Source organism: Cyprinodon tularosa, unplaced genomic scaffold (assembly GCF_016077235.1).
Source record: "Cyprinodon tularosa strain WSP-4 unplaced genomic scaffold, ASM1607723v1 ctg187, whole genome shotgun sequence".
NCBI lineage: Eukaryota > Metazoa > Chordata > Actinopteri > Cyprinodontiformes > Cyprinodontidae > Cyprinodon > Cyprinodon tularosa.
This window is the reverse complement of record NW_024038657.1, coordinates 2,439,646-2,464,320: the sequence shown is the minus strand read 5'-3', so window position 1 is coordinate 2,464,320 and position 24,675 is coordinate 2,439,646. Positions and strand designations below refer to the sequence as shown.

The 24,675-nt window shown below is 37.1% G+C and overlaps 1 protein-coding gene across 2 annotated transcripts in view; it reads right to left on the bottom strand.

The window, feature by feature from the left end:
* Positions 1 to 24,675, bottom strand: part of scube3 (signal peptide, CUB domain, EGF-like 3) — a 140,467-nt gene that overhangs the window by 36,755 nt on the left and 79,037 nt on the right. Inside the window, exons 5-7 of one of the 2 annotated variants that reach the window (XM_038282662.1) lie at positions 19,887 to 20,033; positions 16,085 to 16,201; positions 6,380 to 6,427 (exon numbers count right to left, since the gene is read on the bottom strand). In XM_038282662.1, the coding sequence (XP_038138590.1) occupies positions 6,380 to 6,427; positions 16,085 to 16,201; positions 19,887 to 20,033 (312 nt within the window). The remainder of the gene's footprint in view (positions 1 to 6,379; positions 6,428 to 16,084; positions 16,202 to 19,886; positions 20,034 to 24,675) is intronic. The other variant, XM_038282664.1, reaches the window with a different exon arrangement.

Here is a 24,675-nt window from a genome sequence, read left to right as displayed (position 1 = left end):
CCCCCCCTTTGGTGCCATGTCGAGCACGACCCTTGTGCCCTGATTCTTCACTGGGGCTCCTCCAACCGGCTTTCCAGTGTAAACCTGCATGTTCAATGCATAGCTGGTGTTTGCATCACATGCTGCACTGATTTTTATCCCATATTTAGCTGGTTTGGAAGGCATGTATTGCCTAAATGGGCAACGACCTCTAAATGCCACCAGCCTTTCATCCACTGTGACATTAGGGCCTGGGTTATAGAGTAGTGGAAGTTGCTCTACCAACTTGTCCCACACTGTCCTAATAGCTGCCAGCTTATATCTCTCTCGTCTACCAGCCCTTGTCTCTTGATTATCAAAGGTGTCTGTTGTGTGTATGCATGTGTGTGTGTGTGTGTGTGTGTGTGTGTGTGTGTGTGTGTGTGTGTGTGTGTGTGTGTGTGTGTGTGTGTGTGTGTGTGTGTGTGTGTGTGTGTGTGTGTGTGTGTGTGTGAGATTGGGGTAAAACATGTCTCACAGTTGCAAAGAAAGAAATAGTCTGACATTTCTGACACCCTTTTACCTCCAGTTTGACTGCTGGGTCAAATTGACCCGAACAGTATCTATGTGATATAAGCACGCAGGGGGTGGTTGCAAATATGTGAGATGAACCATTTTCATATTATATGTCAATTACAATATTTAAGGCAAGCAGAAGAAGTTTCATACTGAAAAAAATACTTTATCTTTAAACTTTAAACTCTTTAAACTTTAAAACGGGTCAATTTGACCCGCAACATAACAGGAGGGTTAAATAATGCTGTCTTTGGTAGGCCAGTCAGTTTAGGTGGATGGTCATTTTTTGTTAGGGTTGTTATTGTGACTAATATTTTTTGTTTCTAAATTATGAAATGTTTAAAGATGCCCAATGAGGGGCACCAACCGAGTTACTAACTCAGTTAGTTTTTTTGGAGAAGTACCTATTACTAGTTACCAAGTCATTGTGTCCTTGGGCAAGACACTTAACCTGCATTGTCCACTGATGGTGGTCAGAGGGCCGGGTGGCACCTGTGTAAGGCGGCCTTGCTCCGGCCAGTGAGCCACAGGGCAGCTGTGGCTGCAGTGCAGCTTGCCTCCATCAGTGTGTGAATGTGTGCATGAATCATTCATACGGATACTAAATCAGCTACACCCTGTACAATCGCTAAATTGGTTGACTTCTTAAAAGGATGCACTGAATTCTATTTAGGGATACCAGTGTTAAAAAGGGCTAAATACAAATGCCAGAATCTTCATTTAATATTAAAAAAACAACAACATTCCTTTCATTTTCCAAATATTTCCTGCTATGTAAAATGCATTGCATAAATTCAAATAAAAGACATTCAGCTATCTGACAGTAATGAGGTAGAATGTGGAACAAATCAAAAGAGATATGAACACTATCGCATAGTTATGCAACTTCTGCTTTGACAGAACAAGAAACCAACATAGAAGAATAGGCTACAAATAGATGTGGAGCTTTTGGTAAAACAAAGAACATCAGAAGACAACCCTGTAGGACTGCGTGCAAAACATGTCTTCCTATGTTTCTTTACAAAGAAAAGGCACAAAAACTAGGACACCAAATATTAAAATAGGTCAGACTGTAGCATGGATGTAGGGAAATAAGTCATCAAGTAGACACAGTTGCAACAAATGATACCTTAATTCTCTCATGTACTCTCCTTGTTCTTCCTCTGAATGGGGTGCTCCTCTGAGACCAAACCTACTCTGTAAGTTTCTTACATAGTATCATTAAATCGTAAATCTCTTTGATGTATCAGGGTTTTATAGGTCTTCACAGATTTATGAGTTAATCTTTCTGCTGCCTTTGCTATTTCATTGAAAACACATCTCATCCTGAAAATTGGGTTGAACTGGTCAACTGATATAATCAGGTTTCAGTGCTCTCGGTGAAGGAAATCACTTTTCGCCCCACAACGATGGATGAATCCCCTCAAATGTATTACATTTCGGAGTTTTGGACATGGTATTACATGTGGATGAAAAGTGGAGGCCAGCTCAGTTCTGTGATTTATCTTTTGCATATAGTAGATCTGAACTATGGGTACATCATTGGCTTTCTCATTGCAGCTAATAGGCCGTGATGATGGAGTTTAGAAAAGCCGCAGCGGAGTGTTTAAAATGGTGCAAGCGTAATTTCACTCATATCAGTCAAATCAAAACACGCATAAAGTCTTTGGTCCGACTCATAAAAACAGCCCAATTAATCTTGTTATGTTTTGCACTTCTGGTAATCTGATTCACTTAAAGTTCTAATGCATCCATAAACAGCACACCAATGTGTGCAGTGGTAAGCTATGCATAAGATTTAATTCAAGTTACTTCATGTAAAAGTTTAATGTACAATGATCACCTGGAAAATAGAAAAGTTGTTGTACAACTACGTCGTCCTAAAAAGACTTAATCAGAACAAAATATGCTAAAGTTAGATTTAAAGAAAATGAAAGTTGTTGTTTTTGGCTTTTATTAAACTTCATGCTAAAGCTGAACAAGAGCATGTTACATAAAAAAAACAACAACTAACTAACCAAATAACTAACAAAACACTATAACTATATATAGCAAAACTCCCTGGAAGCCATTATGGTTTAATGAAAATAAAGCCTAGTTTAATTAATTGTGTAATCCTCTTTAACCTTTCAAAATTTAGTAGGATTTATCATTAGAGCCTAAAAATGGAAGCTAAAATATATAGAGAGGGATTTTATTTTTCTTTCAATCAAATTGCTCATGAAAATGATGGACACACATATAAAGGATGGTTTCTTGTTTGCGTAGAGGAAAATCTGTCTTTAAAGAATATTGTATATGCAGGGCTCTTTCAAATGACTGTACAGATGTGCAGGGCTCTTCAAGTAAATGGATTTCTCAGCAGGAAAAATGTCATGCTTTTAAATATAAAATAATTGCCACCTTAAGAAAATATTCCGCATTGAGATGTATTTGTTTTCAGGAAAATCGCCCATGCTGAAATGAATAGCACCCCTCACTATTCCTACAAAAACATGTCATGGCATTTTCATGTATGTATTACTTTTTAGGCTGATTCGTTTCTGTCAATTAACAGGATCTATGGGGTAAATTTGTCCAATATTTCATGTTTAATCACAAATTGTTAATCCTTTCACTGACAATAGACACTGCATTCCCCATAAGCATATCTGGGTTTGTCAGAGTTAAAAAAAAAAAATAATTAAAATATCATGGTCAGTTAATCTACCTTCTTAAGGTGGCGTAAAGGTCATTAAAGTTCTCAAAGTTTCTTATAAAGTTTGAGCAAAGAAAATGTTTTCATTCATCGGTGAAAGCAACTAAAGTGATCTGACTTTTATAACACTATTTTTAAATATTACTTCAAGGCTGCAAAGCACTCAAATAATCTCTGACACCTTTAACTTGTGATTTAAAAAAAAATGGGTAGGAGACTTTCTGATCTCTAAGTTCTTTCCTCATAGAACAAGCTTCTTAAATCTTGGAACTAAACTCTAAGATCATATCAAAACAAGAACAGTTTCACCTGCTTTTAAGAGGCCTTCACATAAAAAGTCCACACTGTGCTCTTTGGTTTGATCCATTTCCTTTTGGAAAACCAGGATCTTTGCTTCCACTCTAAGCACCTTCAAGTAAGCACTTCAAACTTTATTGTAGTTTTAACTGTATTAAAAATCAAGGAGAAACACAAAACTTTGTGGCATTCACAGCTGTATTCAAGACTAGCCAGTAAAATAGCTTGAATGTGAAAATGTGTCACCTTTAGCTTTTACAACTTAACTGAGAAAGAAAACAAAAACGGGCAAAAATGAATGGATCAAATGAAATAAAGACAAAGTCTGAATCACTGGTATAAGTGTATAATAAAGTTTTGCAGCATAATACAACAGTACAGTGTTATGAAAATTAAAACTATGTGCCTCCTAATCACCTTCATGTTGTTATTCTGGAGCCATTAAGCAGTTTTACCTTAGAACTCCCACATAGATGACATTCAGTCAGTTTGTTATTAGAAAGTCATGAGCAATGACCTTAACTTGCATAAGAGACTCCTGCAATGCTTTAGATGTTGCTCTTAGTTCCTTTGTGTCCTCTAGGAGTTACAAATGCAGCCCTTGAGTAATTTCTAATAGGCTGGTCATTCCTGGGAAGGATAATCACTGTTACATGTTTGCATAATTTGTGGATGATGCATTACATTACTGAAGTTCTGAATCCTTAAAATGGTTTTGTACCTGGTTTTCATCTATGTAACACTATCCAGATTGTTAGGTGAGAATCTTGTTGTTTCGAATGTTCCAAAATTTCTTAACAGATATTGTTTTTTGAAATCCTTTGACATATAGTAGGCTGTTAGAAAAGTTGTTTTAAGAGAGTCAATTCATGATTATACAAGCAGGGTCTTAATTTCTCAAGAAATTTAATAATTATAAATCTACATTTTGTTTTATACTCTTTCAACTATACCTTGTTTTCAATCTGCTATGAATGCTTAACCTAATTAAATACCTCAATACAAACATATCTATAAACACATCACCAATAAAGAATCTTTTTTGTAATAAGGAATTTTGTTGAGACACTGCCTCAGTGTGCACATCTATTAAGACACAAATAAAAAACAAACGTATAGAAAAACAAAAGTGAGCGTCCCTACAGCAGACTCTGTAAATGTTAAACACACCATGAAAAAAACACAAAGCAGTAAATTTGTGCCATTCATGGACAAAAGCATATGCACACGGATATGTGAAACGGACATGTTAAACAGTTTATGAAATGGGCTGGTGTTTGATCTGATTGTCAGCGGGGGGGGATTGTTTGTGTACTGTATGTGATCCTGTTGTGTCTGTGTAATGGGCCGAGTATTTCTTACACTGTGGCGACCATTTTCCATAAATCATAGCACATAATGGGACAACCAGCTCCTGTGGGTACCAATGTATGTTCCCTATGGGTATAAATGACTAAGAAGACTAAGGAGTGAATTGAGTTTAGATATTAGGGTTAGGTATGAACTTTTAGGGCAAGGGTCTGCAACCTGTGGCTCGGGAGCCACATGCGGCTCTTTGGACCCTCTTCAATGAATCTTAATAGTGGCCAAAAATGATATGAAGAACTAAATAATGTTCTATACGAACAAATTCTTTTGTGGTTTTTATAAAACATTTAGGAAAGTACAACAAATATGATTTAGAGCTATTTTCCTTTAATTAGCTTGGAAAACAGGTGTTTTATTGTTACCATTTTTTTTTTATAATTTTTGTTTACTTCAAATAATACCTACAGAAAAAATCCATGCTTCAGTTTTATGAAACATTTTATGTCTTTCCTTATTTTAAAACAAAAAATACAAATAAGCTCTTGGTTGTCTGAAATAGCAACAGATCCTTATAGCAGATATTTAACAAAAATAATAGGATGTGTTTTTTATTTAAAAAATCATGTTGTATTTTGTGGCTCTAAAGTTTTAGTTAGCTGGATTCAGGGCGAAATGGCACTTTATATATGAAAGGTTTCAGAGTCCTGGTTTAGGGTAAGGGTCACGTTTAGGCTGCAGACAAGGGTAATAAATGAATGAAAGTCACAGGAAAGTCCCCACAACACTAGGAAAATATGATTGTGGTTGAGTCTCTGTTAGGGTAAGATGGGCCTTTAGTGTCTGAATGGAGGGGTTGATCGTCTTTACAGTTGGGAAAAGGATTAACTCACTAAGCCAGCTATTGACAAGTTTTCGGTAAATGATATTCCAGTTATACCACATTCAGTTTCCCCTATGAATGAACATAAGAAAGGATTACATGTAAAGGGATATGTGAGTGAGTCAACATTTCTGTCACAGCAGTGTATATATCGGTAATACTTATTAATAAATAAAAATAAAAAAATCTGGCACCTAAGATTACGTTGTAGCCCAAACTTCCTGTATTACAACATTGATTTCCGAGGCACAGAACAGATTGACACCCAGAGCTGCGAAAACACTTTTTTTAGCATCAGAGTGAATTGAAGTCGTCATCCTTTTACCATGTAGTGTGTCAGTATCAAATGCAGCATTGCTGAAACAGCTCTGTTATATAACTTCTCTGCAGCAGGTCACAGACTCCCTGTTTGCAGCTGTGTCTGGAAAAGGTGTGGTTTAACGCAGGCAGTGGCTCTTGCTGAGAGGGCGTTCACAGAAGGAAAAGAAAGCTGAACGGGGGCAGCCAGAGGTTAAAGGTCAGATGATGATGCCCCCCAACCCCCTGTAGACAACATTGTCCAAGGAGAGGGACTTCATCGGTATCTGCTCAGTTAGATTGCTCTATTCCCCACACCCAGAGACCCCCAGAGAGAGAGGGGAGCCAGATAAACACATATTTACCATTAGGGAACAGCTGTGGGGCTGCCTTGGACTGGACACTCCTCTCTCCTGCATGCACACATACACACATGCACACACACTTTAGTTCTCAGCACACTTGAACTGTACAGGGCAAATGTGAGGTAACAATATTTCCTCCCTGTAAATCATTTTGTTGAAGTTTACGTTTGTAGATCTTCAATAACCTAATTGGTTATATATGTTTTGGCTATATTTATAGAACAAAGGATGTACTCACACAGGGTCTTTAGTAACTTTTCATACCCCAAGAACTCTTCACATAAACAAAACCATAATATGTCTGGTATTTTGCATTTGGATTTTTATGTGGTGATCCATCACAACATAGGGCATAATTGTAAGGTGAAAGAAAATTTTGTTTTCTACATCAAAATAAACAAGTATGGAATATGTGGCCTATATTTGTTTTACCTCTCTCTACTTCAATAACCCCCCCAAAAAAACTAGTTACTTTACGAATTAATAGAGAACATTGCTTAAACAGTATGATTACATTATGATTAGAAGTCCAATGAATACAGCAGACAGCTCAGAGATAGAGGTGTGTGCTGATTTAGGTTGTAAAGCAATATATTTATGTAAGCAGCCCTGTTCAAACCATAATCTTATAATGGAGTACAGCACTACTGCACACCTAAGAAAACATGGCAGTCAGATGACACCTCTGGAGGAGCTGCAGTGATGGACAGCCCAGTGGGGAGAGTCTATTGACACATTCTGACAGGCCCGAGTTTACAAATCTGACATTTATTGCCATGGGCTATAGGGACATATGAAGCATTTAAAGGAAAGATCCCTGTTATGATAAGTAGGTCCAAAAAGTCTGTTTTTAATGCATGCTTTGACTACTGAAAAATTAACTCTGATGTAGACAGAACTCAAAGGACAGAGTTATTATAAAAAGTGCAAATACAAATTGATGATTTTTTTAAAATTATGTGACCTATTTTAAAAAAGAAAAGTGAGTAAAGTTTTTCTTTCTAGATGTGTGAAGCTAAACCTTGCACTGAATTGTAAAACTAAAAAAGTAAAAATAGCAATTTTCTTTCACTTCACAAATCTGCACCATGTGTACTGGTCTATCAAATAAAATCATAATAAAATGCATAGAGTTTATAGTTAAAAAAAAACAAAGTTTACAGGGTATGAATACATTCTAAAACACTGCATGTGATGCTTGGTGAAAAATCGTCAATTATTGTAAGGAATAATTGACGTTTAACAACAGTGCTGTGATCTAATGCTCTCCTTATAGATGCTGAACATCAACTATGAATTTACTAGCCTACGGCATGTAACTGAAAACCGAGCATTTTTAGCTGTTTCAACTTTGTTTTGTTTTAATGTATGATAAAATACTTACCACAAGCTGTCATCAAGCTAGCTAACCAGAACCAAATTTTACCTAAGCTTTGTTGCTGGTGCTGCCATGACCAGTATTCAGCTTTCCTTGAACTACATCTATTTCAGTTCAGTTCAGAATAATAATATTTTGATTGTTAAAAAAATCTACTTCACAGTTTTTTCATCAATAGTAACAAAATAACAGCTCCAGCACACCTGACAACTCTTGCTGATATTGATTTAATCAAAATAAAAAAAGCTTCAAATGGAATTTCTGATAGATTAATATCAGAAAAGTAATTAAAAATTTTTTTCAGTAAATTATTTATTTTTAATCTTTGTTAACCCCATCAGGAGATGACAAAGACATGACAGGAATAAGGTGATTTTCTGCAAGAAATTAGATACAGCCTGTCTTCTGTCATAACTCAACAGACATCAGCTATATGCTAAATCCTGAGAACAAAGTGATAATGACAGTTTTTCTTTCCCTAAAGTGACAGAAAAGGTGACATTTCAAGGCAAAAGTGTTACCTCGCAACATGCAGCCATGCAAATAAATGTTCCCAAACCCTGCAGACAAAAAGCCATTTTTGTTGTTTGCGTGTGAGAAAAGGCTTCTGCTGGTTAGTATTAGTCTTGACAGACAGACCAAGTGGTTAGTGCTGCAAAAGCTGAAATTCAGGGACAGCCAGAGTCAATTCTGTACATCATGATGTCTTTTATGTTTTTTTATGGTCATATTATATATGAATATATTTTTGTTTGACCTGACAGAGCTTGTGTTGCCAGTAAAAGCTTCTAATTTATCTTAATTTATCCAATTTATTTAATTGAACTGTACACCTGTCCTGTGCAGAGTTCTGAGTATCCTCTGAGCTCAACTCAATTAACTTCAATTAACTTATTTTATTTAGGATCAACTTTGACAGTGCTGATGTATTTGCAGCCCTCTAACTTGACACTTTTTGTCACATTACAAGCAAAAGCTTTAAAGTAGTGAGTTTTTTCTGCAATGGGAGGGAGCAATGCTTTATTTATTCTTTTTATCTAAGAATTATGCCATTAAATTGTAGTGAATCCCCACGGAGTCAATATATTTGCAAATCTTTTGGGCTGTCATTACAAGTTTTGGACATTGAAAAACAGACATGTTCTTTTCAAGACAACTCAAACAGCATATGATGTGATCAAGATTTTAATCACTTTCAGTCTTGCCATATCTCATCTACTAGATTTATATCTAGACTATGATTGGATCATTTCAACAGATGATTGCTTTACCAAATCATTCTATTGTAGCTATAGCTGAAAGCTTTATGTCACCATGTTGAAAAATTTAATTTCTATTTCGCCTTACAAAATAACTATCTGACTATCTTTGGTAGAGCATCACCACAGCATAATGCTGCTACCACCTTGTATTGCCATAGAGATAGCTTGTTTAGGGTGGTGTGTAGAGTTAGTTTTCAATCTCACATAGCATTTATCATGTCCGCAGAAAAGGTTTGGTACCTTCTGACTAGAGCACCTTCTTCCACATGTATAATGTGTCCTTTCAAAATGGCTTGATCTTTTTGTAAGTGATTTACTGTGACAGTTAATCAGCTTCTCTTTGGTCTCTATGATGCTGTTTTGGTATATTTATTTATTTATTAAACTTCTGAGGCTTTAACAGATAAGCTGTTATAATGAGGAGACTGAAAAAAAATGAGATCAACATTGTTTACTTCTAAAGCCATTTGGTTGCACTGGACTTTATTAAGGGTAGCAAAATAAGGGAATATATATATATATATATATATATATATATATATATATATATATATATATAGATATATATATATATATATATATATATATAGATATATATATATATATATAGATATATATATATATATATATATATATATATATATATATATATATATATATATATATATAGATATAGATATAGATATTTATATATATATATTCAGGCGAATTATTGGACTACTTTTGTAAAACATTGTTAGAAAAATATATCTATATAAGGAATTTACATTTTCTACAATTGCCGCCTAAAACACTTTTAGGTGGCAATTGTAGGGCTGCATGATATCAGGAAAAAAAAAATGCCATATGGTGAACGCTATGACAAAAATATGACTTTTAATGAAATAATTAAACCATGTTAATCTCATTCTCTACTAAGTTTATAGTTTAACAACACAGCTTGATTGTACAAGCTGCTTCTCGCTGTCTTGAGAGAGAAAAAAAACAAATTTAGTTGCAGTGTTTTCATGAAGTGACCACCTTACCAGTTCTTTACTCTATGTTGTGTTAAACATGGCTGGCATCAAGGGCCTGAGGGCATGGTACATATAAAAATATAACATTTATTGCAAACTGAGCAGGCCTCTCTGATATGAATCCTGCATACAGAAACACTAGCATAATGTCAGATAACATGGTTTGTAAATTTGGTCTATAAATTATAATTTCATTGTTATTGCTATTTTATTCCTGAAAACTTTTTTTTACAAGATATAATTATGACCAAATAAACAAGAGTGTTTCTCATCATGGCATCTACAGTTGGCCCTTTTCAGGTTAAATAAATAACACCAAGAAGCATGCGTGGTAGAGGACATTTCCCTGATCCAACATGCAGCATCCAGAAACAGTTTTGCAAACACAGACTGGAATATGGACAACCCAAAATGAGAGCAAAGCATTTACCTTTAGGACCTAAGGATGTGTGCTGCATGAGTTAACATACATGCCATGTGTGCATGCATGATATGTTCTGCAGGTTTGTGTGCCAGTTGTTTTTATGGTTTTCATTTATAAAATGCATCTTCCATGAACTTTGTGCTTTGCGTGGTGTTCCCTACTCTTCAGATGACTGAACTCCTGAGCCGGTCTGCATCTGCCTGCTATTTGTGAGTGTTTATTCTTTGCTGTGCTAACGACATAAATACTTCCACAACATGGCTTTTCATCTCTGATATCTGAACTTTCTTGATACACACACCATGAATAAAGCAGTACAGAAAAAAAAAAAACAATCTTCAAAGAGTTTGCATTCGTGCATGTTTGGTCTGAGGGATGACAGTGTATGTTCTCCACTCATACAAGCCTTCTAACTGCAGTATGCATGGCACAGAAGTGAAATAGGTAGGATTAAAAACAGGGAGTAATCAAACTGAGCAACGTGTAATGAATTGTTAGAAAATGCCTGAGCAATCTTTGTTTTAGGAGAACCGCAACAAACCAAATGATTAAAAATGTGACAGAATACCGATAAAATCTCTTGAAAAATTGACTGATGATCTGCAGCATACCGAAGAATCCACCAGCTGAACAGCAAAGGCTGAAAAAGCAAATCAGGAATTTCTGTGGGATTTAATATGCTAAATGAACTAGCTTACAAGAAAGCATAACATATATTATTTTGAGAGTATGTAACATAAAGGCCTGTATTAAGTTTTCAGCATTTCTAACTGTAAGCTTTGCCCAGGAATAAAATCAGATCTCATGATTAAATATGAAGGGAATTCTTACCTTCTGATTTTTTATTTCATACAACTAAGGAAAATAAACTAAAATGGGTATGTACGCTATGATTTGGATTTTTAAAATCTTTCAGCTTCTGGGACATAAAAAAAAAAAACTTTTTAAAACTGAAAACCCTATAAAGCTTTAACAGTGCAGAAATCCCTTATTTAGAAAACACCATCATTCTTGCCATTCCATTTTTTTTCTTCAGCAGTTTATGTGTGTTTGTTTTAATTGAGACTTTATTAAGTAATACAAAAAATAAGAACAAAATGCCCACGAGTCAGCCACAAAGAATGGCTCCCTCACCACTGCAACCCCAGACTCTGTGGGGATATCCGAGATTTTAACTGGCTGACTGCTTCCTAATCTGGCACAACAAACATGAATTTGCTCTTCCTCCAAAACGGCTGGCAAAGATATATAATTTGGTTGAGGTCAACTTTGTGGTATCGTTCTGGCATACGAGGATACAACAATAATGACAGGTTGGCTGACCAGACATGGACATGGGTCTGGCTCTCATCAGAGCTGCGGCTGTGAAAGGGATCCTGAAACACTGAGCTAATCAGGCCCTACTCAAGCTATGCTCTCAAACTTAACAGCCACCGAAACCGAGCACACACGTCACTACGGCTGTGCTGCAAACACACTTTCCAAAATCAATACTGTGTTCATTCTGGTTCAAAATAGCTCTCATCCAGCCTATTAAAGCTCTAATTTTAACGTTGTAGAACTGCAGTAACACACTGCTTTATCTAAAATACTTCTCCCTTTGATTACAAATCGTGCAATGAAAAGTTTGCATTTGCATACCCATGAAACCTCTTCACATTGTCTTGGAATATACCAAAGACTTAAACATGTCATTTTGTGTTGTTTTGCATGTTAGACAAAAAATAAAATCAATGTGTGATAGTCATCTCTACCTCTATATTCTTTTATTACCTTTTTTCAGCATTTGGCTCACCCTGATGGTTTCCTTTCTCATGAAAAAGAGCATTATCATAGCCAGGATGCATTTTAAAGCAAACATCTGTATACATCAAATTTGTCATGATCACTGCCGTGATAGCCGACCTCTTTGCTCATTCACTCACCTGCCTAACTCTGCCTGGTTACCCATTATCATTCATCTCATCCACCTGCTTCTACTGCTTTATATACAGCTCAGTCCCAGCTATCAGGACCAGATCATTGTTTTGAGTTTGAGTCTTTTGAGTTCATAACTGATGTTTTTTGCCCATGTTCCCATTCTCCGAGGCCAGTGGTGAGAGAGGTTTTTAGTCTTGTCATAGTATTTCTGATCATGTCAAGTTTTAGCGTACTGTAGTTTTAGCGTTCCTGTTCATGTCAAGTTTTAACATACCATAGTTTTCCTGTTATCATGCCTTGTACTGCCTCTCAACTACTGAGCTTGCCTGTTCCCATCTGAAGGTTCTGCCTGAACTCTCTCTTGGACTCATGGAACCCTGAACCTACCTGAACTGTCTGTGGATTCCTGGAACCCCATAACTGCCTGTTCCTGATCTGATTGGAACCCCTATGAACTCCTGGATCTCCCAGCCTATCGGTCCTGAACTGCTTGGACTCCTGCCTGTTCATCTGGTTTTAATCTGGGCTGCATCCGCCGAATCTCGTTGGTTATCCATCAGCTGGATTCTGCCTCGCTCTGAGAGGATGGACTGAAGTGTTAAACCAGATAAGTGACTCACATGGATAATCATCTTACGTCAGATTATCATGTCTCCCGCCTCCCCACCCGCAGCTGCAGTAGATCCACAGCCCCGCGTTCTGTTTGTTTTAATAAATGCTTTGAATCTTCCCATTGTCTGTCTCGCCTCGAATATTGGGTCCTAAGTTCTGAGCTTATGACAAAATCTTGATATATAAATATTTTTAGATATTCCAGAGAAACTTTTTAAAGTCCACAGAAAGCAATTCTGCTGTTTAAAAAATGTTGTAATTCTTTCTGTAATTTCTTTCTATGTCAATGGGACATTGTGGATAGATGAGAATTAATTCTTACAAGAAGAAACTCTCATTCTTTGCATTTATTTTTATGCCAATGGTGTGTTTTTTATAGATTAAATAAAGTATTTTGCTCACTGCTCATAATTCTCTTTCTTTGGGAAATTCAACCAAGTCCTGTGAACTACCCTGATGTGAAAGCAGTCTGAGTTTTGAATGAGCCATTATAATATATTCATCTGCTTGTTTACAGTCACTGTCATGCAGTCTCACCTTTCAGAACAGGTCTCCCTCCCTTATTTTCATGTATCTGTCTCCATCTATGTTTTACTTAGCTCTGACCCTATCCCTAGTGCATGACATCCCTGCCTCCATGTTTCGTGATGGAGACAGGACCGCTAAACATTGTTTTAATTGAGGTTTAAAAATGTAATGCTATGTCCTATGCTGATGATGGAACCTCTAACACCTATCTTTCAATATTAGCTGCCTCTTTGCCAGATAAATGCACTGAAGGTTGTTCGTCTTTCTCCACAGTTACTTTGGGCCCCAATCCCAACCCCCCACTATGCACTAAACCTTCACCATCGAGTGCAACTCCTGATGAAGTCACAATTGCAGCAAAGTAAGGCTCCTTGATTGAAGCTGAATGCTATAAATGAGAATGGGACACCCTCTACACTGTATGGATGTGTAGAGGATGGGTATCGCTTTCTATGAATATTGTCCTTCTAATACAAATAATGCATGAGAAACTGGTGCTGCAACCCCCCCACCCTCCACTACTTCGAATGGGGTGTTTGAGTAATTTCACAAATCTGTCAGCTCCATTTTTCAAACAAACACAATAAAACCTGTAATCAAACATTTGCCCCTTTCTTGAAAATAAATGTAAACAGTCAAATAAAACTTTCAAATAATCATTTTTTTAAATCAATGGCATCATTTTGCTTTGATTTTCTGTCAGTGTGACAAAGATGCAGTAAACCTGTGGAACTTGTATTTTAATGCAGGTGTTTCCTGCGTCATTAGGTCACCGTTACGCCCACTGCCAAATTCGGGTTAGCCTGCACTGATGCAGATCGCTATGGGCTGAACAGTCCACTCACCCTACCCACTACATGGTTTGGGGTGGCTCTTAATATGGTAAAGCCAAAGATGCAAAGGGAAGGTTAGTGATCAGGGCTATTCTTAAGGGGCCGATGCTCTGTCAGATCAGCATACCCCGTCAGACCAGCATACCAATAGTCAATATGCATGCGCAAGACGTCAGATTTGCAAACGTCTAACACTATAAGTGGAAGGAAGTCTACTAGGCTACATTATTTATGCATGATATGATAAACAAAAAGTTGTAGTTGTATGTAAAGCATACTGAAAGTCAGGTTGGCTAGTTAATTTATAAAAGTTAAAAGTTTTAGCCTGAGGTAAACAGAATTTAAAGCTATAAGGCTTTAAACACAGACAGCCTCGCTTTCTTTGTTCGCTATTTAACACTCTGACGTAGCAGCTAACCTGTCAGATTGTCATACAAAGTTTAAGTGCATGTTGATTTTGACAGGCTGATCTGCAAATGTAACAGAATTAATTTAAATATTTCTTTCTGCATGTGTGCGCATACGTATTACCATGGCTATGCTGGTCTGATGGCGTATGTTGTGGCAGACCTGACAGAACACTGGTATGGGGTTGGACCTGGGTCTCTGCTGCACCTCTGATGACTAACCTTGTTGCCTCTTGCATGTCATTTAGATGCTAGGGCCATTTTTTGTAGAGTTACAATTGCATTTATCTGTTTTGGTTTGTTTTTATTGTGATTTTTGTGGGGGAGTTGGGGAAAAGCGTTAAGTACTGTCCATTAAATTCGGCCTAACTTTACCCCTAGCCTTTCTTAGATGACTTCTGAAGGCAGAAGGTTAACTTTTGCAAGTTGGGGGTATTAAAGTGTAGGGAGGCTCAATACGAATGCATGCCATTTTTATTTATATGAAATAAAGCATCAAATACTTATGTCCATTTCACAATTCTACAATACTATGTGTTGGTGTATCACATGAAGTTCATTAAAACAAATAGACTAACTGTAATTAGTAAAAGTTAAAAGTGTATAAAGATTTCTGCAAGGTACTAGAGATAAAAAATGGGTAACACTGCTACATTGGTCCTAAATTGGCACCAGTTTTATTTCTTTTTCTCTATCACCCTGTGCGGAATACCAGCAGTTCTCTGCATGGCTAAACACATCCATCAAGCACTGTGCTTTTACTCTTCAGCACAGACTCTGTCTGGTTAAAGAGTGCCCTTCAGAACAGCTCGATGTGACCAAGTAGCCAATAGATTTTCCCTCAACTCAAGTCAACTGAAGCAAACACTGATACATGCCAGCAGAAGGTTAGATCAGGTGTATGAGTTAATTCCGGACAGGAAGCAGTGAAGGAAATGACCCACAGGTTGATAGAGGGTGTGTGTTTCTGACATGACTGCAGAAAAGTATTAGAAAAAGGCAAAGTCCAGCATAAAGTCAGAGAAAGAAAGGCGAACGCAGATGCAGGAGCAGGAATGTCACATTGAGGGAGCAGTAGAAGACCAAAGTTAACGGTAGCCCTTTGACCTTGCATGTCACGGATCATTAGAAAAGCTAAAAAATATATCTTTAAATGTAACAAAGCTGGTTTTCCAGCTTGCATTTTATCACTTAAAAAAACAGAAAAACTTTGAAATGCTAATTAAAATTGCTCTTGGAAGTGCAGAGGTTGATGTGTTGCAATTTCCTCATTCAACAAACATATTTCCTGCCATTTGGGTTTTTTTCGGGATGAGATGACTCACCTACACAAGTCTTTCCATCGCTGTGGAGGACAAACTTCATGTGGCAGGAACATTTGGGGCCATGGTCCGTCTCCTCGCAGATGTGCTGGCAGCCTCCATTGCCGTAGTTGCACGTCACTATCAAAGGAGGCAGGAGTAAACACGAGCTAATTAAAGAGGAGCATACACACAAGTTTTTGTTGAATTTTTAACAGTCAGCAAGGAGGTGTCAGGAAGTGGAGACCGAGTAAATAACATGCAACTCTTTCACTGGGCCATATGCTGTATCGTGTAAACACTGAACTTCAGCTGCACCCAGTCGCTCCCGTGGCATCAAAGCCCCATACAGTAAGGTTTGTTGCAGAAGGAGGACTTAAATCACAGCAAAGATCATGACAAGCTAGCAATTGCAGAGGCACTGAATGTTAACAAAATTCCCTGTGTTTTAGAAACTAAACTTCAGCCCTATTTAAACAATGCTAAAATCATGAATTTTGTTGCTTAGTAAACCTTATTAAAGCTCTTTATGTGATAAACAGAAGAAAATCTGTTCCTGATGTTTTATTTCTCGTGATAATACGTAACCCTCTCACTCAATAGAAATAAAGTTTTAAATATAGGTAAAACTGTAATGTAAAGCATGTATTTAAGCAGTGCATACAAGAAAAGAAACATCTAGTGTTTATACTGAGTAGTGCATATTTAATTAAAAAGGAAATTCTTTATAGTAAAAAAGCAAAGACAAAAAATCAACAGGAATTGTGAATGATTGGCGTTTGTTAAAAGGGGGCATTTTCACAAGGTTTAGGCACATAAAGGTAGATATATTATGAGTCTTCCTCTGTTTGCTATGTTTTACACTTCTCTGCAATAAATGTATCATCATTTCCGTTGAATTTACCTCAACTCTGGCAAATTTTTTAATTTTACTGAATAAATGAATTGTCCATAAATGTAGTGTTCAGGTCTAACAGAATGCTAGTCTGAACAAAAGTGCCTTCAAGCTACTTTTCAAAACAACATAATAAATCCTATTCTCATGTGAAGGAGTACACAGAACTAGTCAGAAGTCCCAGAAGTTTTATGCAACTTTCACAGGTTCACCTTTGTGTTGTTTGTATCAAAAAACAATTTTTATCGTCTCTAAAACAATTGCTTGCAAGTAGATTGCATCTTATGGTTGAGACTCTTTTATAACCAATTGCAAACTTTTGTAGCAGTTCTCTAACATTTAAGTCCAGAGATGATCTGATTAAATGTTTTATGAGTACATGGACATCATCTGGAAACTTAATGTCTCACTGCATTCATTTCAAGGTAAGATTCATCCAAGATCATTCACAGATCTTTTCATATCTGACCTTTGGCAGTTTTTATCTTTCTAGAGATCAATACTACACACAGTAATAGTATATAAAACCTATAAACTTAACAGATCTGTGTCTGTCTAGAATCATGCTGTACTTAGAGAATTAATTGCCAATACAGTCCTAAGATTTGATATAAACAATTCAAACAGATCATTATCTGTATAGAACCACACTAAAACTACTTAAGATGTCATTATTTTATGTTAAGAGCAAGCCTTCCCTTTTAAGTGAGATGTGAGGTTTGGGAAAACCTATCCTCAAAATCCTGCTTTATCAGGAAAACGGGGGCAGCAATCTCAGTAGAGATGACAACACTTAGCTCTCCATAGACACCTTCTTAGATGTCTGGGAAGAGGGAATGTCTCTTGTGTTTTCTCTAGATGAAGCCTGAGACATTCCTAGGCTAGCAGTGAGACATACCGCCTCCAGCATTGCCTCAGCTATCCCCTGAGCTTCCATTTAGTTGGACATTCCTAGAACACCTCCCGAGGGAAGTCTACGGGGGTGACCAGAAAGAGATGCCTGAGCCACCTCGGCAGACTGATTTAAATTTGGAGGAACAGCAGCTCTAAATCGAGTCTTTCCCCGATAACTGAGCTCCACATATTATCTCTAAGGATGAAAGCAGCAGACACCCATTTTTTTTTAGCCTTTTTACATCTGAGATTTTGTTCTTTTATGACCACAGCTGTGGGTGGTGACATATACTGTAGAGTAAATTTAGAGCCAAAGAACAAAAAGGCTCAGCTCCCTGATCACCAGAAAGGATCTGTGCCGCGTCTATGTTACTCCAGCAGGCGTACAGGTCCTACTGTTGATCTCCCACTTCTTTCTCTCCCTCACAAGAGATACTTGATCTCCTTCTCTAGAGGCAGCAGCTGTCTCCTGACCTGGAGAGGACACAATAGTCTTTTCTTATCACAAACCCTGGGTTCAGACTTGGAGAAGCTGATTTTTAACCATGCCAATTCCCAGTTGGTTATGAACCGACCCAGAGGATGCTCTGGGTCTTGGCTAGGGGTGAGCCAACAATGTAATTTGCATAAAGATAAGCAATCCACCAGTCTCCTAACATAATCCCCTCCGGTCCATAACTGTGCCTAGAAATCCTGTCTGTTAAAGTTCTGAACAGGACCAGTAACAGGATGAGGTCTGACTTAGGAACCAGACTCCTACTCTGCTTAACAGTGGTAATGGGGCCCCTGACTCCTTAATCTTGGAGTGCCCCCCACTGGGAACCAAAAGGGACATGGTCCAATGCCTTCTAAAGATCCATAAACTTATGTGGACTTCCTGGGCAAGTTTGAATGAAACCTAAAGCTCCCTGCAAAGCTACAGAGCTGATCCCGTGTTTTACAGCCAAGAATAAAAACCACACTGTTCCTCCTGAGAATAAGTCAGACTCGTCTCTGCAGCCCTCTGACGAAACAGAAGCCTCCACAACTATTTCTTGATGTCAGTGCATTCATGTTTTTTATAATACATTGTGAAGTAACTCAAATTTATTTTAATGTTTGCAAAACCACATATTTCACCATGACATTATCTATGAAAAAAAATGATTATTTAAGAATGGGATAGTGTCCAAGGACTCCAAAATCTCTCCCTAAATAAACAAAATACTGGTTTATATAGACAGAAGATTAGCTAAAGACAAATGAGGAATTCTTTTTTTTTTAATTACAAGAAAAACCCTTCTGTGTTCCGCACTAGATTTCAGTCTGTTCTGTAAGATTAAAAGTTACATTTAACTAGCATAATACATTTTGGAATTTAAATGTTTTAAATTTATTACCAGTATCTTCTGAATAAATAAAGAAAAAAAAACCACTTGATTTCTACTGCAACTATGCTTGTTTCTGTGAAGCACATTTTTGTAACGGACCATATGAAGAGTTTAACCTTTCGAACAAACCTGCGATGACAGAGTGAAAAAGAGCACGACAGAGCCAAGGCTTCCATCGTCATCCTGTCTGCACTCTCCCATCCCGACACCTTTTGCCTTTTTCCTGAGCTGTCACTGAAAAACCATAGAATAACACTTCTCCAATCCTTATCCAAACACAGACAAATCCCCCCACCCTGTCAGGTCTCCAACTCTGTCAGGATGATCTCTGCTGCACAGCAACAGGAAGTGTTCTTCGTCCATCCGAGCAGTCCCCTTTGACTGACCTTCAAACTTGCCCTGGTTGTGTAAATGATTCCTTTTTATTTGAAAAACATGTCTGGCGTTTGCTTTTTAACGAATCAATGACAAGATTAGTCAGAGTTTGGTAATGCTGCATAGACGTCAACTTCAACATTTTTTTGGAAGACATTTGTGCGGTGAGCGTGATTATCCATCATCAGTCGGCTTCCAAACCCCAATCCCTTTCTTCCCGAGGAGTGTGTAAAGCAGCCGTGCTGATGTTTGTGCATGTTTGCATGCAACCCTTGGAGTTGGGATGACTTACATTTGCAGTCCTTCATGTTACGGGTGAGCTGGAATCCAGGTCGGCATTCACAGGAGATGCCACCCTTCTGTGCTTCCCTGCAAATGTGCGCGCAGCCGTGGTTCTTGTCCATGCAGGTGGGCCCCTCCTTTGTGCCTTCTGGCTGCACTGTGAAGAAAACAGCAGTATATATAGGGAGAAAGTTTATCTCTCAGCTGCCATGAAGATTAGACACTGTTGTTAAATCACTGAGCATTCAGTAAACAGAGAGTTTGGTTTATATTAAATATCACAAAGATGTTAAGTGGACTACAAAAATTCAGATGCCTGTCACGCATTCTGACCCAAGGAGTTTCATATGCCTGCTGGTGATTGACATACTCAGCATCCCTTCACAAAGATGTAAGTTCTTGTTGGAGCATGCTTACTGTTTCCAGGCAATAAAAAGAAAGGCTGCCAAGAGAAATGGATAAAAATCCCAGTAGGATATAATCCCAAAAACCTGTAATTTTAATTGGAGTATTCCCCATATGAAGAAAAGAGACATGGAGCACAAAAAAACCCCGCAGCCAGCAGTATGAGACCAAAACTCATTCCAGTAAATTAAGGTTGTCAGTGCACTCTTTAAAGACTCATAAAGGATGACCTACATCTTTAAGTATTTGACTGAACTGTTGCAACACAGATTTCAGAAAGAATGTAGAGTCATTATTCCATTGCTGAGTACCTGAAGCCATCCAAGGCCTTAAAACAAATTACATAAGAATCTACGCAATCATTTACTACCACTTTAAAACATCAGTATAAAATCCTTAAAAAAATGTTTCTTATGAAGACTCCCTGACTGGACAGTGCAGTAGCACTAAAAGGTCATAAAAGGTCCTCTGTGCAGTCCTCTAATAGTAACCATCTGTGATTTGATTTTTTTCACCTTTGTTACCATCTTCCTTGCTGTGCATGGTGTCAAACTGAGTTGGATATTTGTCAAGAATTGTAATTTGAGGTTCAATTTCATGCATTTATTTTTGTTAAAGCTCTGACTGTAATTGTTAAGTGTTTAGGAAATTACCTTTGCATTTAACCCATCCCCTTGGGGAGCAGTGGGCTGCCATTGTGCGACGTCTGGGGAGCATTGTGGGAGTTAAGGGTTTTGCTCAGAGACCCAGAGTGCTGGCTGTGGGGATCCTAGCAGGTACTAGAACCCTCTCAGAGCACAAGTGCACTGGTCTAACCACTAAGCCAACACTCCCCCAATTTTAAGTAATTCCCCTAAATGTGTATCGTTAACTAGACCTAGATTCTTATATGGCTTTTTGTCAAAAGCTGCTTTTTTGCCACTTCCCATGAAGGGCAGACTTTACTTGCATGACAGTTCTCCTTGTCAAGTTGGGATCGCTGCAACAGCCAAGGAGATAATGAACTCCTTGGCTGGACTATCAGTCAAGATGGACAGCCACATCTTTCCAGAGTTGTACTTGTGCAATGCTTTTTTAATGTTCTAATTACAGATTAAATGGTGATTAAATGATGTTACATATGGTGGACTCTCCCAACTTTATCCTGACTGCTGTGATCCTTGCATTTCATGATGCTGTTTTTAAATAATATTCTCTACTCTACCTTTGACACATGAGATTATACTGAGATTAAATTACCAAAAAGGTAGACTCTACAACTACGAAAGACTTTGGCTGCATTTGATTTCCTTTAAAGGGTAGCAGACCAAAATAGGCTGACTACAACTGAACACCACAAGTTTGATATTATGTTGGAAAAGTTTTATAATGTTGAAGTGTGATAAACTATATGTCCATTCATACTGATAGCATGAATATTGAGTTGATTTTTTCAGGTAATGCCAATCTAATCAAGAATGCTGACCTTCTGGCTAAGGTGCTTTCAATCACTTTAAGTCTGTCAACAAGCATCAGAAAGTTATGCAAATGCCCCCCATTTTCCTGCCAGAGATGTTTACATCCTGACAAGAGGCTAAGCTCTCAGACATGAACACTGAAAGGAAAAGGCCACGCTCAACTGAAAGTGCTTTAATGTTTCTGATGCTTTAAAGAATGACATTTCTGACAGTAAGCCACCAGAAAGCCTTAATTAATTATGGAGACTCTGGTTTCTTTTCTCTGCTTCTATCTGCAACCAGAGCAGAAAATATTTCTCTATTTAGACCAGAGTAAATTTCCTGCTGCATGAAGCGCTTTATGATTACTGCTCAAGGTGGATATCAGAATCCATAACCTCATATGAACATGAATGTAACACACCCTTCAATTTATAACACGCCAGACTGAGGCCTTCATCTCTCAGTGGACCGATTTAAACCCAAGTGTTGACATGATGGGGCCAGATTCAGCCATCATCTGCCAGCAGCACATCCCAGTAATATGTATCCAAGAAGCTTGTTTTTATTTCAACGCCAGAAAAGAGAAACTGGTATTTTGTTGCAATAAAACAAGCTATCAGTCAATCAAAGTTTCTGCTAAGCAGAGAGTCAAATTTTATACATGTTAAAGAACAGATCTTATTCAGAAATCTGGACAGGAAGTAGAGTTGGAGCTGAGTGAAGTCAATTTGAATGTCATTTAAAGAGCAAATCAGAAGGGATATGGGTTTAAAACTGAGAGGAGCAAATCCTGCGCACTAGAAATGCTACTGCACACCCAATAATTAGATATGTTTCTAGGCGGGGGTTTCGTGAATCCCTTTTTGATTAGCTGTGAGTCAAATCTAACAGATTGTATCCTAGGTTGCATTTAGGGAACGGCTTATTTGCTAGAATATCAGGCAAAAATAATTAAATATGTTTGATATCCCCCGATTTGGGGTCAAATCAATTGCACTGTCCTTTCAGACCAGATCACTCTTAACACACCACAAACGACATCTCATAAGAGTTTTGAGCCAAAACAATCACTGAGATGTTTCAGAAGGGGGATAGTAGAGCAAAAATTGGGATAGACATCTTGCAATGTGCAGCAGGCATTGGTGAACTGAGTAGCAGAAATAAATAAATAAAAATAAATGACCAGGAAGAAATTTTAAGGTGCATCCTTAAAATACCTCGCTCGTTGTTCATTAAGTTGAATCAAAAGTCTTGATTTAATATATTATAATCATCTGGGCTTCTATGAACCATTGAAAGGCATGGTAATTGTATCTTATGGTAAACATCTTAACAGCAAAAAAACAAAAATGTTTTTCCGCTTATTATCTGTCTAATATATTTAGATGTTGAATATTTCTTCAGCTTTTCCCCCTTTTAGATTTAAACATATTACATGAATAAATTACAATTTTAGCAACATTATTGTTTATTTCTTTCTGTAGTTGTGTTCATTTAAAGGAAGAAAAAAACTATAACAGCTGTGTGTTATCTTTGTCATTAATTTAAGTGTTTAAAAGAATTGTTTTTTCTAGCAACACTTAAGAAAATGCAAGTAACTCATGGTGCAAACTCCTTAAAGTTTTCACATGGAGGCCATTTGAGTGCTATTTATATAACAACTTCTTTTAGCTAAATAAAAAGGTTTACTTAAGAGACACTTGTACTATAGAGCGCATTTTTTGTTAGTTCACAAGAAAAAAATTGCTCTTTGAATATCCTGATACTACAAGAAACTATTTAATAAGGTAAGATAACATACTTTTCATTCCTCTTTGGAAGCTCAGCTTTATCATCAGAGGTAACTTTAGGACATGACATGACTTGAGTCCTTAAACATTGCAGTTCTGACTTTTTTTGGTAGCATTTTTTGACATTCATTATGCATGTTTCCCAACCGGAATTTGCCCTTGAATGCCTCAAGGGCTGAGAAACCACACTTCTTAACTGTGATTATCATCCCAACATCTGAACCAGAACCTCCATTTACTTCAGGAATTAAACAGACAATCCAGCAAAATTATGTGATAATTTTAAAGGCATTTTATGTGCTGTGATGAGGTCTGAAAAAAAAAAAAATAAATAATAAAAAAAAAAAAAAAAAAAAAAAAAATATATATATATATATATATATATATATATATATATATATATATATATATATATATATAATTAAACAAAGGGTCTAGGGACAATCATCTCAGGGAGAGTGTGAAAGTAAATAACAGCTTTTAAAAAAGCTCATTTTAAAAAGTTTACATTACTCTCAAAGTCTCGGGAGGAATAAACAGCTCTTGGGGTAAATAAGCTCTGTTTGCAGATGACTGAAGAAAGGCAGTGACTTATTTCCTCTGTGCATTTGTGCTGCACCACAGTAAAAAATAGGCTCTCCTGTAAAATGCTGAAGGAGAGCGAAGGTGAAAAATCTGTGTTTGGAACGTGCGGTCAGCCTCGCTCCAAAAAGTGCTATGTTTCTTTTTTCAAAGTTAGAGTCAACAGTCCCTAAAATAAAAATAAAAAAATGATCACTGATCATTCAATAATTAGAGGAACAGGTATTTTGCCAATCGGAAAACTGAGAGGAGCAGGGTTAAACTCACATTTCATGAACATGTTCTTCAGTTCTTTAAATTCTTTTTAAATTCCTGTACTTTAAGTTGCAGCTTATTATATATCATACATTTTATAACATGGTATAAATATTATGTTTGTAATCTTTGATCATTTAGTGGATAATGTCATGAAAATACTTCAGGTCAGAATCGAGGGATAAATATTAAAAAAATTAATTTTAAAAATGCAGAAGTTGTACCTGTTTATCTGCTCCGAATTCACCCCTTTTTATTACAACTACCATCACAAAAATAATGGATCTATTTTCATTCTTTATAAATGCCTTTTTATTAATTCTTTTGG